This window comes from Notolepis coatsorum (assembly GCF_963971535.1).
Source record: "Notolepis coatsorum genome assembly, chromosome: 1".
Lineage (NCBI taxonomy): Eukaryota > Metazoa > Chordata > Actinopteri > Aulopiformes > Paralepididae > Notolepis > Notolepis coatsorum.
The window spans coordinates 124,854,007-124,873,810 of NC_140165.1; the positions used below are offsets into that span (position 1 = coordinate 124,854,007).

General features: G+C 46.6%; 1 protein-coding gene across 1 annotated transcript in view; it reads right to left on the bottom strand.

The window, feature by feature from the left end:
- Nucleotides 1–17,194, bottom strand: part of LOC311248985 (uncharacterized protein) — a gene marked incomplete at its 5' end in the record, with an annotated part of 83,268 nt that extends 66,074 nt beyond the window's left edge. The window contains 3 exons of the mRNA XM_084338229.1: nucleotides 11,127–11,423; nucleotides 15,287–15,461; nucleotides 16,958–17,194. Of these exons, the coding sequence (XP_084194355.1) occupies nucleotides 11,127–11,423; nucleotides 15,287–15,461; nucleotides 16,958–17,194 (709 nt within the window). The remainder of the gene's footprint in view (nucleotides 1–11,126; nucleotides 11,424–15,286; nucleotides 15,462–16,957) is intronic.
- Between the last annotated feature and the right edge of the window lie 2,610 nt (nucleotides 17,195–19,804).

Here is a 19,804-nt window from a genome sequence, read left to right on the forward strand (position 1 = left end):
TGTTGTGAAGGGCCAGATTAAACCGAATATATATATTTATTTATATATATATATTTAATTGTATTTGTATATTCTCTAATATTCCCTGATATCCCTTGTATATTCCTTGTACAATATGCATTGAATATCCATTCTAGCCTACTGAACATCCCATAATAGTCTCCATTCTACTATTGGTCGAGACCTTGGTGCCAGGCTGCCATACCCCCCAGACCCAGTTCAAACGTACCGCTCAACATGTACGAACAAGTCCTAGTTCCGCGTAGGAATCTGGCTACCGCACCACTAATGGTACTATTTGTTCATAGTGCGTATATATACTGCGCTACTAAAGTAGGACTTCCTTTTTAGTCCAGTTTCTTACCCTCCAATAGAGTGACAGACGTAAAGCCTCCCCGCGACGCCACGTGTGGGAGTAAGGCCAAGTTCGGCCTACCATCGGTATTGAGACATCGTGTATATTAATATTTGAATAGTCATATTTGGCACTATATCGTCGAGTTGGACGTAGTCTATTAAGCTAATAATAGTCTATTCATATGTAGTGCTTCGTGCGGTGAGAATACTATCGTAGTCAGTACCCCCATCGTTTCGGGTAGAACTGGCTGCTTATCCAGGGTGGCCGACCCCATGTGAGGCTGCACCCGAGGAGCCCCAGAGCCGACGAGCGAGTGGACCTGCATACCGGATTATTCTACCGACGACAGCCCGCCTTCCCAGGCACGGATTATGCTTTGTATACAGTGATTATTCTATGGATAAAGACCAACACTGCCGTGTGTTGGAAAACCCCCCCCCGGAGAGGACGACAGGTGAGGAGACGCTCTACACGACGAGGTCGCTTCACGTCTCTCCATCGTGGACCGGAGGAAGCCGGCCCACAGAGAGTCCAACTGCTTTCATCTGTGGATCGAGGATCGCTGAGGCACCGAGCCGCACAACCGTGGGTTCTCCCAGGATACCCTCGGCCAGACGGATACAGCCAGACTCTACCCCCCCCCCCTTCTCCAGTTGTCTTACAAGCGACCGGAATTCCTCCCTAGTGTATCCAGTTCTATAATCATTAAAGTATCATTGCTATTATTCCTTAAATATTCCAGGTTGTATATTTACCGCCTGCGCCACCAGAGATTGGACGTTCTCTATTGATATACCAACGAATACTCATTTGCCATAAAAGTGCATCCTATTTCAAATCATAAATGTAATTAAGTGATTGCTCTACATACCTTTTGCTATGTATTAATTATTATTAAACGCAGACTTTCGACTTGGTACATTTGTGTTGGATCGTTTCATCTACGTGGGAGTGTTTACCATAATTATTTATGCCTAGTACTGGGTGGCCAGAGTCTAAAGTACAAGAGGTAGTGGTAGTAAGTATCATATCTAACAATACAGTCAGGGAATTGTACCCCTCAGTTACAATTGGTCCTTCGAGCCGGAGGGTAATTAGTGTAATATTAATATAGTGTTATTAATATTGAAATGGCCTATGATGAACACTCCACGAAACGATCCTCCTAACCAACGCCCGCAGCGCGAACGACGGCTCCCTCAGTACTTAGAGGCTTACGCTGTCAGTCAACAACCTAGTCTTCTACTAACAGTAAACGCGGTAAAACTAGAAAGTAAAAGTATGTCTAACCCCAACGCCCAGACTACCCCGACCATAGAGGCCCCTACGGGTTCTAATGTAACTGACCAAGCTCACGGTGGGGACCAGTGGGAACCAGACATGACTTCACACCCTGCCAGTACTGAAGAAGTAGTCCCCGATGAGTCCCGGGAGGAATACAACGCTACCGAGAGAGAACTCGGCACGGAAGAAGACGGGGAGAGCACCGTGGAGATAGAGCTCCAAGGCTCCGCAAGGAGTACCCCGAGGGAAGGCTCCCCTATACAACCGCCTTCTCCCAGCGAGGCAGAGAGGACCCTACAGCAGGCCTTCCTCATCAGCCTGAACGCCGCTGCTGAACGCGACCGACTGCAGATCCAGCAGCGGAGCGAAGAAGAGCATATACGTCTAGAAATAAGACGCATTCAGATGGAAGAGAATGTGGCCCAAGACCGAGCAGACAGCCAGCGAGCAGCTGCTGGTGCTCTACGGGACGCAGAGCGCGACAGACAGCAAGCGCAACTGATAGAACAGCTGATCAGACGGACAACACCCTCTCCCTCCGCCAGAGGCTCCAGGAACTCGTCTAGACACACCTCCAGGGCGGCATCCCCTAGCCGAGTAAACAACCCTGAACTTGACCAACAGACGAGGTCTATACCCCCCACAGACCACCTCCCCCCACCGGTCCAAGCGAGACCTAGCAACCGGGAAGGAGCAGCATATCCTGTGGAGAGGCTAAACCAGAGACTACAAGCACTGGATGACCTAACTGAAGACGAAGAGGAAGAGGAGGAGAACCACGCCCGACGACAGCACAGTACTCTACCGGACCAGGAGGTCCGGTACAGCCCAGGCTATACTCCCGCGGAGCCGCGCTACAGACCCCCGACTCTATACACGGGTGAGCACGACGCACGACCCGCACCGAGGAACAGCACCTGGACAAGCGGGCCATGGTACACTGCCGGTACCAGCCCATACCAAGGAGCGGGAGGAGACTCGCCTAGGAGGCCTCTCCCCCAACGCTCGCCGATGTATCCACAGTCAGCGTCATACATTGGCACGCCTATGGTACCCGACTTCACCCAAGAGAACCGGGCCCAGTATACAGAACTCCGCATGTGTCTGGAGACCATGTTGGTGGATGTATTGGATGAACGCCATAAATACGCCATCCTACTGAAGCACTTAAAGGTACCCCGCGCACATAATATAGCGCTCGCCTACGCGACTTCCACCACCCCATACACAGCAGCGCTGGTAGCATTGGACCAGAGGTATGGGCGCATATGGGATTACGTGATCCAGGAGATCCGACACATCGACCGCTTACCCCCAGCAATAGACAATCGAGCACTGGACGACCTGTCCATCAGAGTGCAGTCCCTGGTAGGGATGTTGGGAGCGCAGAGAGAGAAGGGGAGGCATGAACTTTACGCCAACTCAAATGTGGAAAGGATCTTGGAGAAGCTGCCGCCCGCTCGACAGGAGCGTTTTAGGCGGCAGAGAGACCACCGAGACCCGAATGGCCCCGAACCGAACCTCCTCGATCTAGCAGACTTCCTGGCGAGAGAAGTCAGCAGCCTACGGCTAGATACATTCGGACGGAGCACCCCTGGCTCCAGAGAAGGAACCAGACGACTAAATGATGGAAGAAGATCGGTGACTGTGATGCACCAATCGGAGTCAGTACCGAGCAGCAGGAGCCACAGTACCCCCTCCAGAACGGAGAAGTGGAAGATAGTGTGCCCCTACTGTGAGAAAGAACACTGGCTAGCGCAATGTGACTCCTTCCCCAAGCTGAACGCGGAGGAAGCAAGTCAATGGATAAAGTCCAACAAGCGCTGTTTTCGCTGTGCGCGCTCACACATGGCAGCCGAATGCCGCTTAAAGAAAAGGTGCACCAAGTGCGATGGAGCCCATCTGGACATACTTCACGACAGTAACAGACGGCGCCCTTCACCCGCACCATCCAGCAGCAAAGCGAGCGTCATGTACATCGATCCCGCCAGCAGCAGTGGAGCCCGAGTACTCCTAAAAGTAGTGCGTGTGACACTAAGCTACCAGAATAAAGTCCTGGACACTTACGCTGTCCTCGATGACGGGTCAGAGAAGACCCTTCTGCTCGCCTCCGCTGCGGCCCAGCTAGGGCTGCGGGGAAGCGAAACCCAAATGACAATTCGGACAATAAGACGAGATTTGAAGACGATAAAGGGCGAGAATGTCTCATTCTCTATCGCAGCAAGCGGCCAGCCTGAGCGACGGTACCAGATTACAGACGCTTTCACCAGCCAAGAAATAGGACTGTCGCGGTACACATACCCCGTCGCCAAGCTGATGGAGAAATATGCACATCTGCGCAAGTTACCGATCCCGCTCATAGACAATGCTATGCCGACCCTGTTGATAGGCTCCGACCATGCAGACCTCATTGTCCCGATAGACCGGGTTCATACCGGACCCCGAGGCTGTCCTGCAGCAGTCGAGACCCGTTTGGGATGGACCCTCCAAGGCCCGCTCGCCAAATCTCTCAACCGAAGTACAGCCACTAGATGTCTCCACTCCCGAGTCACAGAGGGAGAAACCGCACTCCTGCAACACGTAGAGCGGCTATGGACCTTGGAACAAATGCCCTTTAAGAACGGAAAGAAAGACATTCGCTCTAAAGATGACATTTACGCCATTCACCTCCTCGAGACAGGGACCAAGAGAGTCCCGGTCAACGGCGTGTTGAGATACGCCACGCCACTCCTGCGGCGAGAAGGAATGCCTACTTTCCACGCCAAGACAGACGCCACAGAACGGTACCTGCTGAACACGGAGCGGCGCTTAGCCAAGAACCCCGCCCAAGAGAGTGTATACCGCGCCGAGATTGAGAAGCTCATCACAGCGGGACACGTCACAAAGATGGACATTAAAGAGGCTGACCAGACCACCGAATCGTGGTACGTGCCTCACCACAAGGTCCATCACAACGGTAAAGACCGCATAGTATTTAACTGCAGCTACCAGATCGGATCCCAAAATCTGAATAAAGAGTTACTGCCCGGTCCCACACTCGGCCCCTCCCTACTCGGCGTTCTACTCCGCTTCCGCCAGGAAAAGGTGGCCATCAGCGGGGACATTAAAGGAATGTTCCTGCAGGTGAGATTAGTAGAGGAGGACAAGCCCCTGTTACGGTTCCTATGGAGAGAGAAGCCAGGAGATGAGCACCCAGCCATCTACCAATGGGAAGTCCTCCCCTTCGGAACGACGTGCAGCCCCTGCTGTGCGACATTTGCACTACAGAAACATGTAGCAGAGGACCCAGCAGCGGACGAAGAGGTCCGACACAGCGTAAAGAACAGCTTCTACGTAGACAACTGTCTACAAAGCCTTTCAACCCAGGAAGAAGCCGAGGCTCTCCTGATTAAACTCCGCGCCTCATTGATCAAAGGCGGCTTTGATCTCAGGCAGTGGGCCAGCAGCGATCCGCAAGTACTGCGCAGCCTCTCCTCCGAGGACAAGGCAGCCAGCAGCGAGACCTGGATGGCTACAATCCCGGGAGAAGCCCAGGAGATGACCCTGGGATTGGTGTGGCGATTCAAAACAGATTCGCTTCACTACAGACACAAGCCCCTGACTACGGAGCAGGGAAGGCCGGCGGCGGCGCCGACCACCAGACGGAGTGTGTACACAACACTCGCCCGACAATATGACCCGCTAGGATGTATTCTACCGTACCACCAGGGCAAAAATGATTGTACGAGCATTGTGGGACAAGGACCAGGGCTGGGACGACCCCATTCCCGCACATCTTGCATCCACCTGGAGAGAGTGGGAGATGGAGCTCCACTCACTCCCAGGCGTTAATATGCGCCGAAGCTACTTCCCACCCACGGTGAGGCCAGAGACATGTAAAATGGACTTACATGTCTTCAGTGACGCCTCAGAGGTCGCATACGGATCAGTAGCCTACTTGCGGGCCCATGAAGAGGGGGGAGAGATCTACACAGCATTTGTCCTCGCCCGCTCGAGAATAGCCCCACGCAAGCAACAATCTATCCCACGTCTAGAGCTCTGCGCAGCCCTAGCCGGAGCGCACCTAGCCACGCTCATCCAACGTGAGCTCACCATACCGGTGTCTAGAACAATCCTGTGGTCAGATTCCACGACAGTACTCGCCTGGATCAAATCGGACTCATGCAAGTACAAAGTCTTCGTGGGAGTCAGAGTCACCGAGATTCAAGACTTAACCGAAGAGTTAACCGGAGAAACAGAGTGGCGCTACGTTGATACAAAACAGAACCCAGCTGACGTCATCACCCGGGGAATGCCCCTAGATGACCTCACCCGTCGCAATGTCTACAGTGACGGCCCAGCATTCCTAAAGCTCCCGGAAGGAGAGTGGCCCACGCCTATCCCGAGGGAAGCCAGTCAAGAGGAGGCTGAGAATAAGAAACCTATGTTCTGTGGATTGAGCACTGTTATCTCCGCAGACCCCAACATAGATGATTGCACTACCATAGAGAGTGCACAACAAAGGACATTCCTACTGCACTACCTACCGTCTCTACAGACCCGCCAGAAGTGGGTAAAGGAGAGAGACAATTTGACAGAAGGAACAGTCGTCATGATTATTGATCAATCACTGCCCAGAGCTATGTGGCCGGCCGGCCGCGTAAGCAAAGTGATCACCGGTGCTGACGGCAAGGGTCCAGGGTCGCACTTACACCCGTCCCGTGGCGAGGCTCATAGAACTGCCCCGACTCCCAGACACAATCGATGATGACCATGACCCTATAACCCTATGACTTTGTGAAGTTGACTGACCCCTACAGCAAACCCTTATGTGTAAATAGACAACGCGATTAATCTGTCTCTGCTTAACTGATTAGGTCTGGGACCAATCAGGGGGTGGCTGTTGTGAAGGGCCAGATTAAACCGAATATATATATTTATTTATATATATATATTTAATTGTATTTGTATATTCTCTAATATTCCCTGATATCCCTTGTATATTCCTTGTACAATATGCATTGAATATCCATTCTAGCCTACTGAACATCCCATAATAGTCTCCATTCTACTATTGGTCGAGACCTTGGTGCCAGGCTGCCATACCCCCCAGACCCAGTTCAAACGTACCGCTCAACATGTACGAACAAGTCCTAGTTCCGCGTAGGAATCTGGCTACCGCACCACTAATGGTACTATTTGTTCATAGTGCGTATATATACTGCGCTACTAAAGTAGGACTTCCTTTTTAGTCCAGTTTCTTACCCTCCAATAGAGTGACAGACGTAAAGCCTCCCCGCGACGCCACGTGTGGGAGTAAGGCCAAGTTCGGCCTACCATCGGTATTGAGACATCGTGTATATTAATATTTGAATAGTCATATTTGGCACTATATCGTCGAGTTGGACGTAGTCTATTAAGCTAATAATAGTCTATTCATATGTAGTGCTTCGTGCGGTGAGAATACTATCGTAGTCAGTACCCCCATCGTTTCGGGTAGAACTGGCTGCTTATCCAGGGTGGCCGACCCCATGTGAGGCTGCACCCGAGGAGCCCCAGAGCCAACGAGCGAGTGGACCTGCATACCGGATTATTCTACCGACGACAGCCCGCCTTCCCAGGCACGGATTATGCTTTGTATACAGTGATTATTCTATGGATAAAGACCAACACTGCCGTGTGTTGGAAAACCCCCCCCCGGAGAGGACGACAGGTGAGGAGACGCTCTACACGACGAGGTCGCTTCACGTCTCTCCATCGTGGCCCGGAGGAAGCCGGCCCACAGAGAGTCCAACTGCTTTCATCTGTGGATCGAGGATCGCTGAGGCACCGAGCCGCACAACCGTGGGTTCTCCCAGGATACCCTCGGCCAGACGGATACAGCCAGACTCTACCCCCCCCCCCCTTCTCCAGTTGTCTTACAAGCGACCGGAATTCCCCCCTAGTGTATCCAGTTCTATAATCATTAAAGTATCATTGCTATTATTCCTTAAATATTCCAGGTTGTATATTTACCGCCTGCGCCACCAGAGATTGGACGTTCTCTATTGATATACCAACGAATACTCATTTGCCATAAAAGTGCATCCTATTTCAAATCATAAATGTAATTAAGTGATTGCTCTACATACCTTTTGCTATGTATTAATTATTATTAAACGCAGACTTTCGACTTGGTACATTTGTGTTGGATCGTTTCATCTACGTGGGAGTGTTTACCATAATTATTTATGCCTAGTACTGGGTGGCCAGAGTCTAAAGTACAAGAGGTAGTGGTAGTAAGTATCATATCTAACAATACAGTCAGGGAATTGTACCCCTCAGTTACAGTATGGATTTGAAAAGTTCCACAGTTACGTGTATGGCCTACCAAGATTTGTGGCAGAGACAGACCACAAGCCGTTGATCTCCATCATAAAGAAAAACCTCAGTGAGATGTCACCACGCATACAGAGACTGATGATGAAGCTGATATGATTTCGAGCTGATATACACACCAGGTAAACACATTGTGATGGCTGATGCTCTGTCCAGGGCCCTATTCCCCGTACCTGGCTAACTGAGTTAGCCGGATAATTTTCAGCATAGCTTGACTTAAGCCAGACATTTCCGTTCCCCGAAGTCGGATTTTCTAAATCGCTATGGTAACAGATCAGAAAGTTTGAACCTGGTCCGGAGCAGGGTTAAGTTCAGTTAGCTGGATGAACCATGGCCACACCCTCGCAAAGAAGTGCCAGCTCGCTTCCTGAAATAATTACCACAGTGTAGATCTGCATTATACCATTCTGAATTATGTTTTTGTGCTTCGTTTTCCTAGAGGGGGCTTTTGAAATGTATAATAATAGAACTAAATGCTGATAATAAATCATATTCAGCCTATAGATTTACTTTGTCCTAAATAAAATAATGCACGTCATATACGGCTCTCGGAGTCGCGATACACACTGCATGTGGTTATTTTAATAACGGCGCATTGCAAATGTGAATCCCGCGGGGATATTTTTAATGAATGAAACCTATCGGCCGTTTGGCTGTGATTAGTTTCATATATTCTCCGCTGTAGATTTGCTTAACGGAGCGCCCGGATTGTGTTTCATTCAAGCATAAAATTGAAGTGTCTATGCGTGGATTGTGGTCTTTGTGGATTATGAATTACGAGGAATCTGAGGATTGTTGAATTGTATCATCACTCACACGTTATTGTGATATTGTAACTGGGATTAAAATGTCTGATGAGATGCGCTGTTTGACGGATTTGAGCAATTGAATGAGCCGTTGACGTACATTAATGCATTTGAGAAAATGCATTTATCTGTTCAAGCACTGTTATCTGATGATGAACATGTGTCACTGGTATAAACCAAAGGTTAATCAATTCAATGCATATGGATTATGTCCGAAACAGATTAAAACCTGATTAATAGTGAAACTGTATAGCCGGCTCCAAGCCTCTCTGTTATTTCGGGGGTCGCGCCTTGAAAATTGTATTTATATATAAAGTACATGTTACCTAAGCCGAGCGCATACAGTGCAGATATCCTCATAAGCATCTATTAATTCTTATCAATTAGATACTCTTTGGGCTTGTTTGTATCTACTTATTCTGAAAGAGTTTAACAAATTATTTTCGCTAGCAATAGATCTCATTCGATTATTCATTCCATTTTAAGCCTACTGCCATCAGGCACATTTAAAGAAATATAATCTGATTGATTGGGGTAATGAGGGATTTAACATTAGCCTATAGATTATGCATTTAACTTGTCGGCGAGGCTATTGAGCCGTATGTATTGTACCCATTCTGCAATATGTTAATAAAGTTTTAAATCAATCAATCAATGCCGTTAGAAAATCAGGATTTCTGCGATCGACACCTGCTGTCTTTTCAGCTGAGGCGGCCGCGCGCAATGATCCTGAGTGTCAAGTCTGGTTCAAATGAACGAGACTGAATCCACCTTCGAGGAACAGGGAAAGCGCGGATTCATATATGTCGCACTGTACACCCCTGGTACTATCATAACAAGCTAGCCTCATGCTTGTTTAAGCTAGCTGGGCATGTGTTCTCGTGCTCATTCAAGCTAGCTGGACATGTGCGTGAATTGACACTATGTACTAGGGTGACCATATTTTGATTTCCAAAAAAAAGGACATGCTGGCCCCAGCCTCAAGATACTTAACACTTTGAGTGCCACTCACGAGATTTCTCGTTTTTTTTTAGGTGGTTGCATGCCACTCACGAGATTTCTCTGATTTTTTTTTTTTTTTTTTTCGATCTGAAAGATTATTGCATCACCCGAGCCTACCCGAGTATAGCCGAGGGGCGCCGACGATCACTGTGGAAAAAAGCGCCCCCTGTCGTCTCCCAGATGACATAAGTGATTTTGGAATGGACTCAATGAAAATGAATGGGGAAAAAAATCCGGTACTCCACATTTTCCAGTTCACTGATCCAGCCGGGGTTACTAGAGTTCATTCTGGAGCCTCAGATCCCCGCGGATCATGGAGTTCTACTGTACCGCGTATCGATTTTTTCGAATGGTGATCAGGAATTGGAATATACCAGTTGGATACCATCTGATGTCAGGTAAGGACTCTATGTTATCAGTGGTAGGATAATCAGAGTAAGTTTGATGAAGTTATAAGCTGTTTTGTGAAATGTCTTCTTTCGGTTTCACTGTAAAAGTCCGAGAGGAAATCAACGAGGCGATTATCAGTGCGCGGCCGTAATGTGCGTGCGTGCACGTATAATATTGATCATCTAGCGTTTATTTGAAAACGATTCATAAAAAGGCCGACGAATATCAACGTTGTGGAATATTCCACTAAAAGACGATTTTCATAGAATGCTCCAGAATGAGCTGTTTTTTATATCAAAACGGGGGCTTTTCTGATTGATTGATTGATTGAATAGTTTATTGGTTTAGAATGGAAAATCACACATATACATTGGATCACAATATGAAAACAGGTATACATTTTCTCCATTTACCAATAGGATTTCATAAAAACACAATAAAGCCATAGGCTTGTTTCCATTGTGGTCCTTCATCATTGGTGTCAGTGGATTTATGTACTGGTGTGTGGACGTGGGTGTTTGTAGTGTCTGTATGTCAGGATGTGTGGTATAAAAACAAAAAAATACATATACAATAATTATTCTAACTGCTCTGAAACGGCAACGACGCGATAAAAAAACAATCTGCCTTCACAGCACTGACTGGAAAATAGTCTTTGATAATGCGATGGGCAGATTAGACACATAGCCATAATTTAAAACATAGATTAGGCGATATTAACGTTAACATTGGCGCCGATGGTGGCATTCAAGCGGTAAAACGGAAAACCAGGCGTGGCGCTGAAAGTGTTAATGATACTCAAAGTTTACTCAAAGATGCCTTATTGTTTTAACCTTTTCACTCTTCAACCATAATAATAACAGACTATAATCGTACCATCAAAATCTCATACAAAAAACACACAGCTGAATACTTTCATAGCAACTTACTCCCGGATCCAGCGGTGATGGTGGGGAGGGCCGACGTGGAGGCAGAGGTGGAGGAGGGGGGCAGCAGGGTGGGGGAGGGAGGCAGCAGGGTGGGGGAGGGAGGCAGCAGGGTGGGGGAGGGAGGCAGCAGGGTGGGGGAGGGAGGCAGCAGGGTGGGGGGACCGGAGTGGCTGCTGGAGGGCGGGTGCTGGGTGGTCTGGCTGGAGGGCGGGTGCTGGGTGGTCTGGGTGGAGGGCGGGTGCTGGGTGGTCTGGCTGGAGGGCAGGTGCTGGGTGGTCTGGGTGGGTCCACACAGGTCTGTGGGGAGGAGAGAGGAAGCTTTATACTCCATCTACTCTCTACAGCCGCTCATCTTTATTCAGACCATCTACTCTCTACAGCCGCTCATCTTTATTCAGACCATCTACTCTCTACAGCCGCTCATCTTTATTCAGACCATCTACTCTCTACAGCCGCTCATCTTTATTCAGACCATCTACTCTCTACAGCCGCTCATCTTTATTCAGACCATCTACTCTCTACAGCCGCTCATCTTTATTCAGACCATCTACTCTCTACAGCCGCTCATCTTTATTCAGACCATCTACTCTCTACAGCCGCTCATCTTTATTCAGACCATCTACTCTCTACAGCCGCTCATCTTTATTCAGACCATCTACTCTCTACAGCCGCTCATCTTTACTCAGACCATCTACTCTCTACAGCCGCTCATCTTTACTCAGACCATCTACTCTCTACAGCCGCTCATCTTTATTCAGACCATCTACTCTCTACAGCCGCTCATCTTTATTCAGACCATCTACTCTCTACAGCCGCTCATCTTTATTCAGACCATCTACTCTCTACAGCCGCTCATCTTTATTGAGACCATCTACTCTCTACAGCCGCTCATCTTTATTGAGACCATCTACTCTCTACAGCCGCTCATCTTTATTCAGACCATCTACTCTCTACAGCCGCTCATCTTTATTCAGACCATCTACTCTCTACAGCCGCTCATCTTTATTCAGACCATCTACTCTCTACAGCCGCTCATCTTTACTCAGACCATCTACTCTCTACAGCCGCTCATCTTTATTCAGACCATCTACTCTCTACAGCCGCTCATCTTTATTGAGACCATCTACTCTCTACAGCCGCTCATCTTTATTCAGACCATCTACTCTCTACAGCCGCTCATCTTTATTCAGACCATCTACTCTCTACAGCCGCTCATCTTTATTCAGACCATCTACTCTCTACAGCCGCTCATCTTTATTCAGACCATCTACTCTCTACAGCCGCTCATCTTTATTCAGACCATCTACTCTCTACAGCCGCTCATCTTTATTCAGACCATCTACTCTCTACAGCCGCTCATCTTTATTCAGACCATCTACTCTCTACAGCCGCTCATCTTTATTCAGACCATCTACTCTCTACAGCCGCTCATCTTTATTCAGACCATCTACTCTCTACAGCCGCTCATCTTTATTCAGACCATCTACTCTCTACAGCCGCTCATCTTTATTCAGACCATCTACTCTCTACAGCCGCTCATCTTTATTCAGACCATCTACTCTCTACAGCCGCTCATCTTTATTCAGACCATCTACTCTCTACAGCCGCTCATCTTTATTGAGACCATCTACTCTCTACAGCCGCTCATCTTTATTCAGACCATCTACTCTCTACAGCCGCTCATCTTTATTCAGACCATCTACTCTCTACAGCCGCTCATCTTTATTCAGACCATCTACTCTCTACAGCCGCTCATCTTTACTCAGACCATCTACTCTCTACAGCCGCTCATCTTTATTCAGACCATCTACTCTCTACAGCCGCTCATCTTTATTCAGACCATCTACTCTCTACAGCCGCTCATCTTTATTCAGACCATCTACTCTCTACAGCCGCTCATCTTTATTGAGACCATCTACTCTCTACAGCCGCTCATCTTTATTCAGACCATCTACTCTCTACAGCCGCTCATCTTTATTCAGACCATCTACTCTCTACAGCCGCTCATCTTTATTCAGACCATCTACTCTCTACAGCCGCTCATCTTTATTCAGACCATCTACTCTCTACAGCCGCTCATCTTTATTCAGACCATCTACTCTCTACAGCCGCTCATCTTTATTCAGACCATCTACTCTCTACAGCCGCTCATCTTTATTCAGACCATCTACTCTCTACAGCCGCTCATCTTTACTCAGACCATCTACTCTCTACAGCCGCTCATCTTTACTCAGACCATCTACTCTCTACAGCCGCTCATCTTTATTCAGACCATCTACTCTCTACAGCCGCTCATCTTTATTCAGACCATCTACTCTCTACAGCCGCTCATCTTTATTCAGACCATCTACTCTCTACAGCCGCTCATCTTTATTCAGACCATCTACTCTCTACAGCCGCTCATCTTTATTCAGACCATCTACTCTCTACAGCCGCTCATCTTTATTCAGACCATCTACTCTCTACAGCCGCTCATCTTTATTCAGACCATCTACTCTCTACAGCCGCTCATCTTTATTCAGACCATCTACTCTCTACAGCCGCTCATCTTTATTCAGACCATCTACTCTCTACAGCCGCTCATCTTTATTCAGACCATCTACTCTCTACAGCAGCTCATCAGGGCTTCGTTGGAGTCCTATGAAAGAGGAGACCCAGGGCTTTCAACTAGGTAATGTAGTTTTATGAAATTTAGAGATTTTTTATAAGCTCATATTTAGCTAAATAACACTTAAAATCATTGCTAAACAAACGTAGTGCTGAACATATACACTTTGACTGCTGTGTTGACAGGGTTAGGGTCTTTACTCTTGGCTACATTTGAAAAAGAAACATGACATCACTTAATACGGACTGTATTGATCTATTTGTGCAACGTACGTGTTTGGCCGCCAACCGTTGAACGCCAACCACGTATATATACGTTATTTGATGGTTTTTCCTTTTTTTTATATTCTATTCAATGTCAGGGACCCGTATCTTGCCGTTAGTAGGCATACTGTCTGGGAGTGTTGCTTTTATTTATTTTGCATTTATTTTAATTACATTTTAATTTTAAATTTTAAATAAATAAAAAAATTTATTAAATCTTTTATTTTAAATTATATATATTTTTTTGTATATATATTTTTTTTACCTTGTGGTGTTTTTGTTTTGTTCTTGATTTGATGTGATGTTTCTTCTTGACTTGTTTGGGGAGGACGTGTACGGCCCATGGGGACATTGACGTGTGTTGTCGGGCCTTATAAATAAATTAGATTTGATTTGATACTGTAACCCAGAGGGTGCAGTACCGGCCAGATCCTCCCAGGTGGCAGTATCGAGAGTGCAGTAAACCCTGTTCCAGACCCTGTGTTACACTCAAATGTCTCCGGGCGCAGTTTTCTGGGTCGGGCGAGTCAAGCGGTTCTCCCGATTGCGTTGAAGTGCGTCAAATGCCCCCGATCCATATGTTGTGGTGGGATATGTCGTGGACCAGATGGACATCAGATGGACCAGATGGCGATCAAACAATTGGAATATTATTTTTGGAATACTCTCGATCACAGGTAAGGGCTATCTGACGTCAATTCTAGCTTGATCGTGCAATGTTTTTATACCGATCCAGCTGATCAGCGTTTTTAGTGTTCAATACGAATGCCGTTACTGGCAATCTAAGAATCAGAAACGACCCCCCCCCCCCCCCTTTCATGCATTCATGATGAAACATAATACCTATTATATACATTTGATTTGGGAATAGTAGCATGTCCAGGCAAGAAACGCCAACGCTTATAGTAGAATTCACGTATAATAATTCAACCTTTCGGGAATTACCCCAGACCACTCTGAAATTATACTTATATTCACCACGGGATAACGCCCGAACGTATGCATGGAAAAATTATCTCTTTTTTGCATCTTGGACGGAAGAAAGTCACTGTCAAATGACCATAGTATTGTCCCCATAGCTATAATATAGAATATAGATATAGCGCTACAAACAAGGTGACGCACTCCTATCTTTAAAGCGTGGCATAGCTACAACGGGACCCGTCTAATCCCTAGCGCTGAATGAGTTAAGGGGTTAAAACCCATAAACACCACTAGCTCCAAGGCTCCCTGTTCCTCACCTATGCCAGGGTTAGGGTTAAACACCACTAATCCTCCCTGTTCCTCACCTATCCCAGGGGACACCACTCTCTCGTAGTGGTAGGGGTTCACACACACGCTGTCGCACTTGAGGTCGAAGGCAAACCGGCAGTACTTGACGTGCTTCAGCTCGTTCTTGTGCAGGTCGGGCCAGCGCCACAGCCTGCAGTAGATCACATGAGGGAAGCCTTTATGCCCAGCCACCTGGGAACAGAGAGGAGGCAGAGGAAAACAGTCGCTCACTGATGTTTTATTTTAATTCAAACAGTCAGTTACTGATGTTTTATTTGAATTCAAACACAGTCAGTTACTGATGTTTTATTTTAATTCAAACGCAGTCAGTTACTGATGTTACATTTTAATTCTAACGCAGTCAGTTACTGATGTTACATTTTTATTTAAACACAGTTATAGTCCGAGAGCCATAGCCTGATTTATAGGTGAACCTTGTTTTGTCGGTTGCAATAAAAAAAATTCAGTTTCTTGGAGCTTGGGGGTACCTCTTCAAAACACAAGAGGGTGCTCTGTGATATCCCTTGGGCATTTTCAGATATTAACCCCTTCATGCCAGAAAATGCCAAAATCACACAAAAATTGAGATTTATGAAATTGCATGCTGAATATAAATTAAATGCATCAAATTACATTCTCTTAATGTTTTTTCATACAAGGGGTGATGTGAAATTAATATTAACATTAATATTAACATGTAACATTTTCAGATATTAACCCCTTCATGCCCGAAAATGCCAAAATCACACAGAAATAGAGATGTATGATATTGCATGCTGAATATAAAAGTGTGCATGAAATAATAGGGGAAAGAAAACGTTAGGAACTTGTTACATTCACCCACACAAGGGCTGAGTAATCACACACACCCCTCTCTCTCACACACTCTCCCCCAGCTCTCTTTCTCTCTTGCCCCTTCCTCATCTCTCTCACCCCCCTCTCTCTCTATATATCTCACACACACACACACACACACACACACACACACACACACACACACACACACACACACACACACACACACACACACACACACACACACACACACACTTCAGAAACAAACATAGTATCAATGAGAGCATCAATAATACACCTGAGTGAAGTCTAGTAAAAAAAACTTTTCTTAAAAGTTAATCGTGAGTTTAAAGAAAATAGTGGCGTTAATAGAATCGGGCGATAACGCGTTAATACCGCGTTAACTTTGACAGCCTTAAATTTGATGCATTAAATTTATATTCAGCATGCAATATCATAAATCTCAATTTTTGTGTGATTTGGGCATTTTCGAGCATGAAGGGGTTAATCTGAAAATGTTACATGTTAATATTAATTTCACATCACCCCTTTTATGAAAAAACATTAGAGAATGTAATTTGATGCATTTAATTTATATTCAGCCTGCAATTTCATAAATCAAAATTTGTGCATGATTTTGGCATTTTCGGGGCATGAAGGGGTTAACATCTGAAAATGCCCAAGGGATATCACCCTCTTGTATTTTGAAGAGGGACCCCAAGCTCCAAGAAACTGCAAAAAAAATAAAATTGCAACAGACAAAACCCCATGGCTCCCGGACTATAACTGATGACATGCTGGTGCTCTAGTGTGACATCTAGTGGCTGAATGTTATCTATAGCACTTTTTAAGCTTTAAATATTAATCAACACTGTTCCGATGCATCCCTCTACCTGCAGGCGTCCGTCCAGCGTGGCCTGAATGGCGACACACTTGCTGGCTTGGGCTCCGCTGGTGGTGATGGCCGTGACAAGCGAGTCCAACTCCTCCTTCACCTTCAGCTTCTTCACCAGGCTCTCGATGGCCCGCTTGGCAAACGTCTCGCTCTCGCCACCGCGCCGGTGGCACATCAAGCTGTGCACGACACTCAAGCAGTCGTAGGGGCTAGCGGGGGTGTTGGTGACGGACATGCTGGTGTGTGTATGTGTGTGTGTGTGTGTGTGTGTGTGTGTGTGTGTGTGTGTGTGTGTGTGTGTGTGTGTGTGTGTGTGTGTGTAGCGCTCAGGGAGAGGAGGGAGTCTTCTGATGAAAGATAAGATGTCTTCTTGCTTATAATTATGGAAACCCTGGTAAACTGTCTTTAGGTCCGTCTCTCACAAGATATCAACAAGCTCTCCTCTTCAGGAGCGAGGACGGAGGGATCTGAAAGACACAGTGAGACAGAAGGTGGGCTTCAGGATACGGACACATGAAGTGACAGCAAATTGGCAGCATAAGTATCATAACATTGAGGAGCAAATTTACAATGTTACTATTGGCTATTAGCAAATAGTGGCATACAAGTAACTAACTAGAGCAAGCCTGAAATCTCACACGATTGTTTTGAGTCGGAATACATCATGAAACTACAAGCTAACTATTAGCCATTAGTGCCCTTCATAGTATTTTGGTAGGGTACATGTCCATATCAAGCTAAGAATATATAAAGGCAATAATGGTATACCTTAATGTAGATCAAATACATAAAATAATTGTATTCAACAGATAAGACTACCACATGTCTCCTCTGATGGTCTGGGGAGGGTGTAGACTACCACATGTCTCCTCTGATGGTCTGGGGAGGGTGTAGACTACCACATGCCTCCTCTGTCGGTCTGGGGAGGGTGTAGACTACCACATGCCTCCTCTGTTGGTCTGGGGAGGGTGTAGACTACCACATGTCTCCTCTGTCGGTCTGGGGAGGGTGTAGACTACCACATGTCTCCTCTGTCGGTCTGGGGAGGTTGTAGACTACCACATGTCTCCTCTGTAGGTCTGGGGAGGGTGTAGACTACCACATGTCTCCTCTGTTGGTCTGGGGAGGGTGTAGACTACAACATGTCTCCTCTGTCGGTCTGGGGAGGGTGTAGACTACCACACGTCTCCTCTGTTGGTCTGGGGAGGGTGTAGACTACCACATGTCTCCTCTGATGGTCTGGGGAGGGTGTAGACTACAACATGTCTCCTCTGTCGGTCTGGGGAGGGTGTAGACTACCACATGTCTCCTCTGTCGGTCTGGGGAGGGTGTAGACTACAACATGTCTCCTCTGTCGGTCTGGGGAGGGTGTAGACTACCACATGTCTCCTCTGATGGTCTGGGGAGGGTGTAGACTACCACATGTCTCCTCTGTCGGTCTGGGGAGGGTGTAGACTACCACATGTCTCCTCTGTTGGTCTGGGGAGGGTGTAGACTACCACATGTCTCCTGTCGGTCTGGGGAGGGTGTAGACCACTACATCACATGTCTCCTCTGTTGGTCTGGGGAGGGTGTACTGTAGACTACCACATGTCTCCCCCGGTACATGTGGAATCACCAGCCACTTCTTTTCACCTGACAGCTAGGAGTTTCACTGGCCTGCTGCGTTTGCCATCCCATCGCGTACACAGAATGTGGTCCATGTGAATCTGGAGATATTTTATTAAATATACGTTTAACTTCCGTCTGAACTTTCAAAAGGAATTTGATTCTTTCAAAGGAAAGAGCTGACCGCCAGTCTCAGCAATGAATTATTGGGTATGTAGTGCGACAGTGGCTCAGGAGGTAGAGCAGTTATCTGGTAATCGGAAGGTTCCCGGTTCGATTCCCGCTCCTCCCGGGTAGCGCGTCGAAGTGTCCTTGAGCAAGACACTTAACCCCTAACTGCTCCCGATGAGCAGGTCGGCACCTTGCATGGTCGCCTCCGCTGTCGGTGTGTGAATTGTACAGAATTGTAAAGCACGTTTGGATAAAAGCACTATATAAATGCAGCATTTAGACACAGAGTGCTACAAGTTAGAATGCCACGGGATGAATCTGGCTGTATATGGAATACATGCAATGCATGGAATATCAGCCATGCTAGGGTGAGAGTTAGAGTCACTCTGCCAGTCCTACAGAAACAACAAACTAAAGCGTGACTCTCAAATTAATCTGGATTCAATCTGGATATGATTTGGACTGGCAGTCTGAACGAGGCTGGACTGGCAGTCTGAACGAGGCTGAGTTCGTACCGAGCCATGCGGACTGTCTTCTGTCTTGACAATAACGTTTTCTATTTGAAAGATTCGAATTTGAATGACACGTTTATTATTCTTGGTTTATATATTCATGGTATTCGATCACAGACGTCTAGGTCGCAAACAGCTGTGCTTGTAAACAAACAGCATCACGTGTTCATCATTAAATAACAACAATTGTGGCCAATAGGCTGACAGCTCCTGCTCTGTCTCTGAGCTATATTGTACGGTTGCTGCTAGAATAAACGGGGTCATCAGCGTTTTATTGTGGGTCGTCAGTGTTGGGCAGTTTTTTATATCAGATATAACAGATGAACAACATAACTATACCCAGATATCATATCTGATATAACAGATCAACAACATAACTATACCCAGATATCTGATATAATATAACAGATCAACAACATAACTATACCCAGATATCTGATATAATATAACAGATCAACAACATAACTATACCCAGATATCTGATATAATATAACAGATCAACAACATAACTATACCCAGATATCATATCTGATAGAACAGATCAACAACATAAC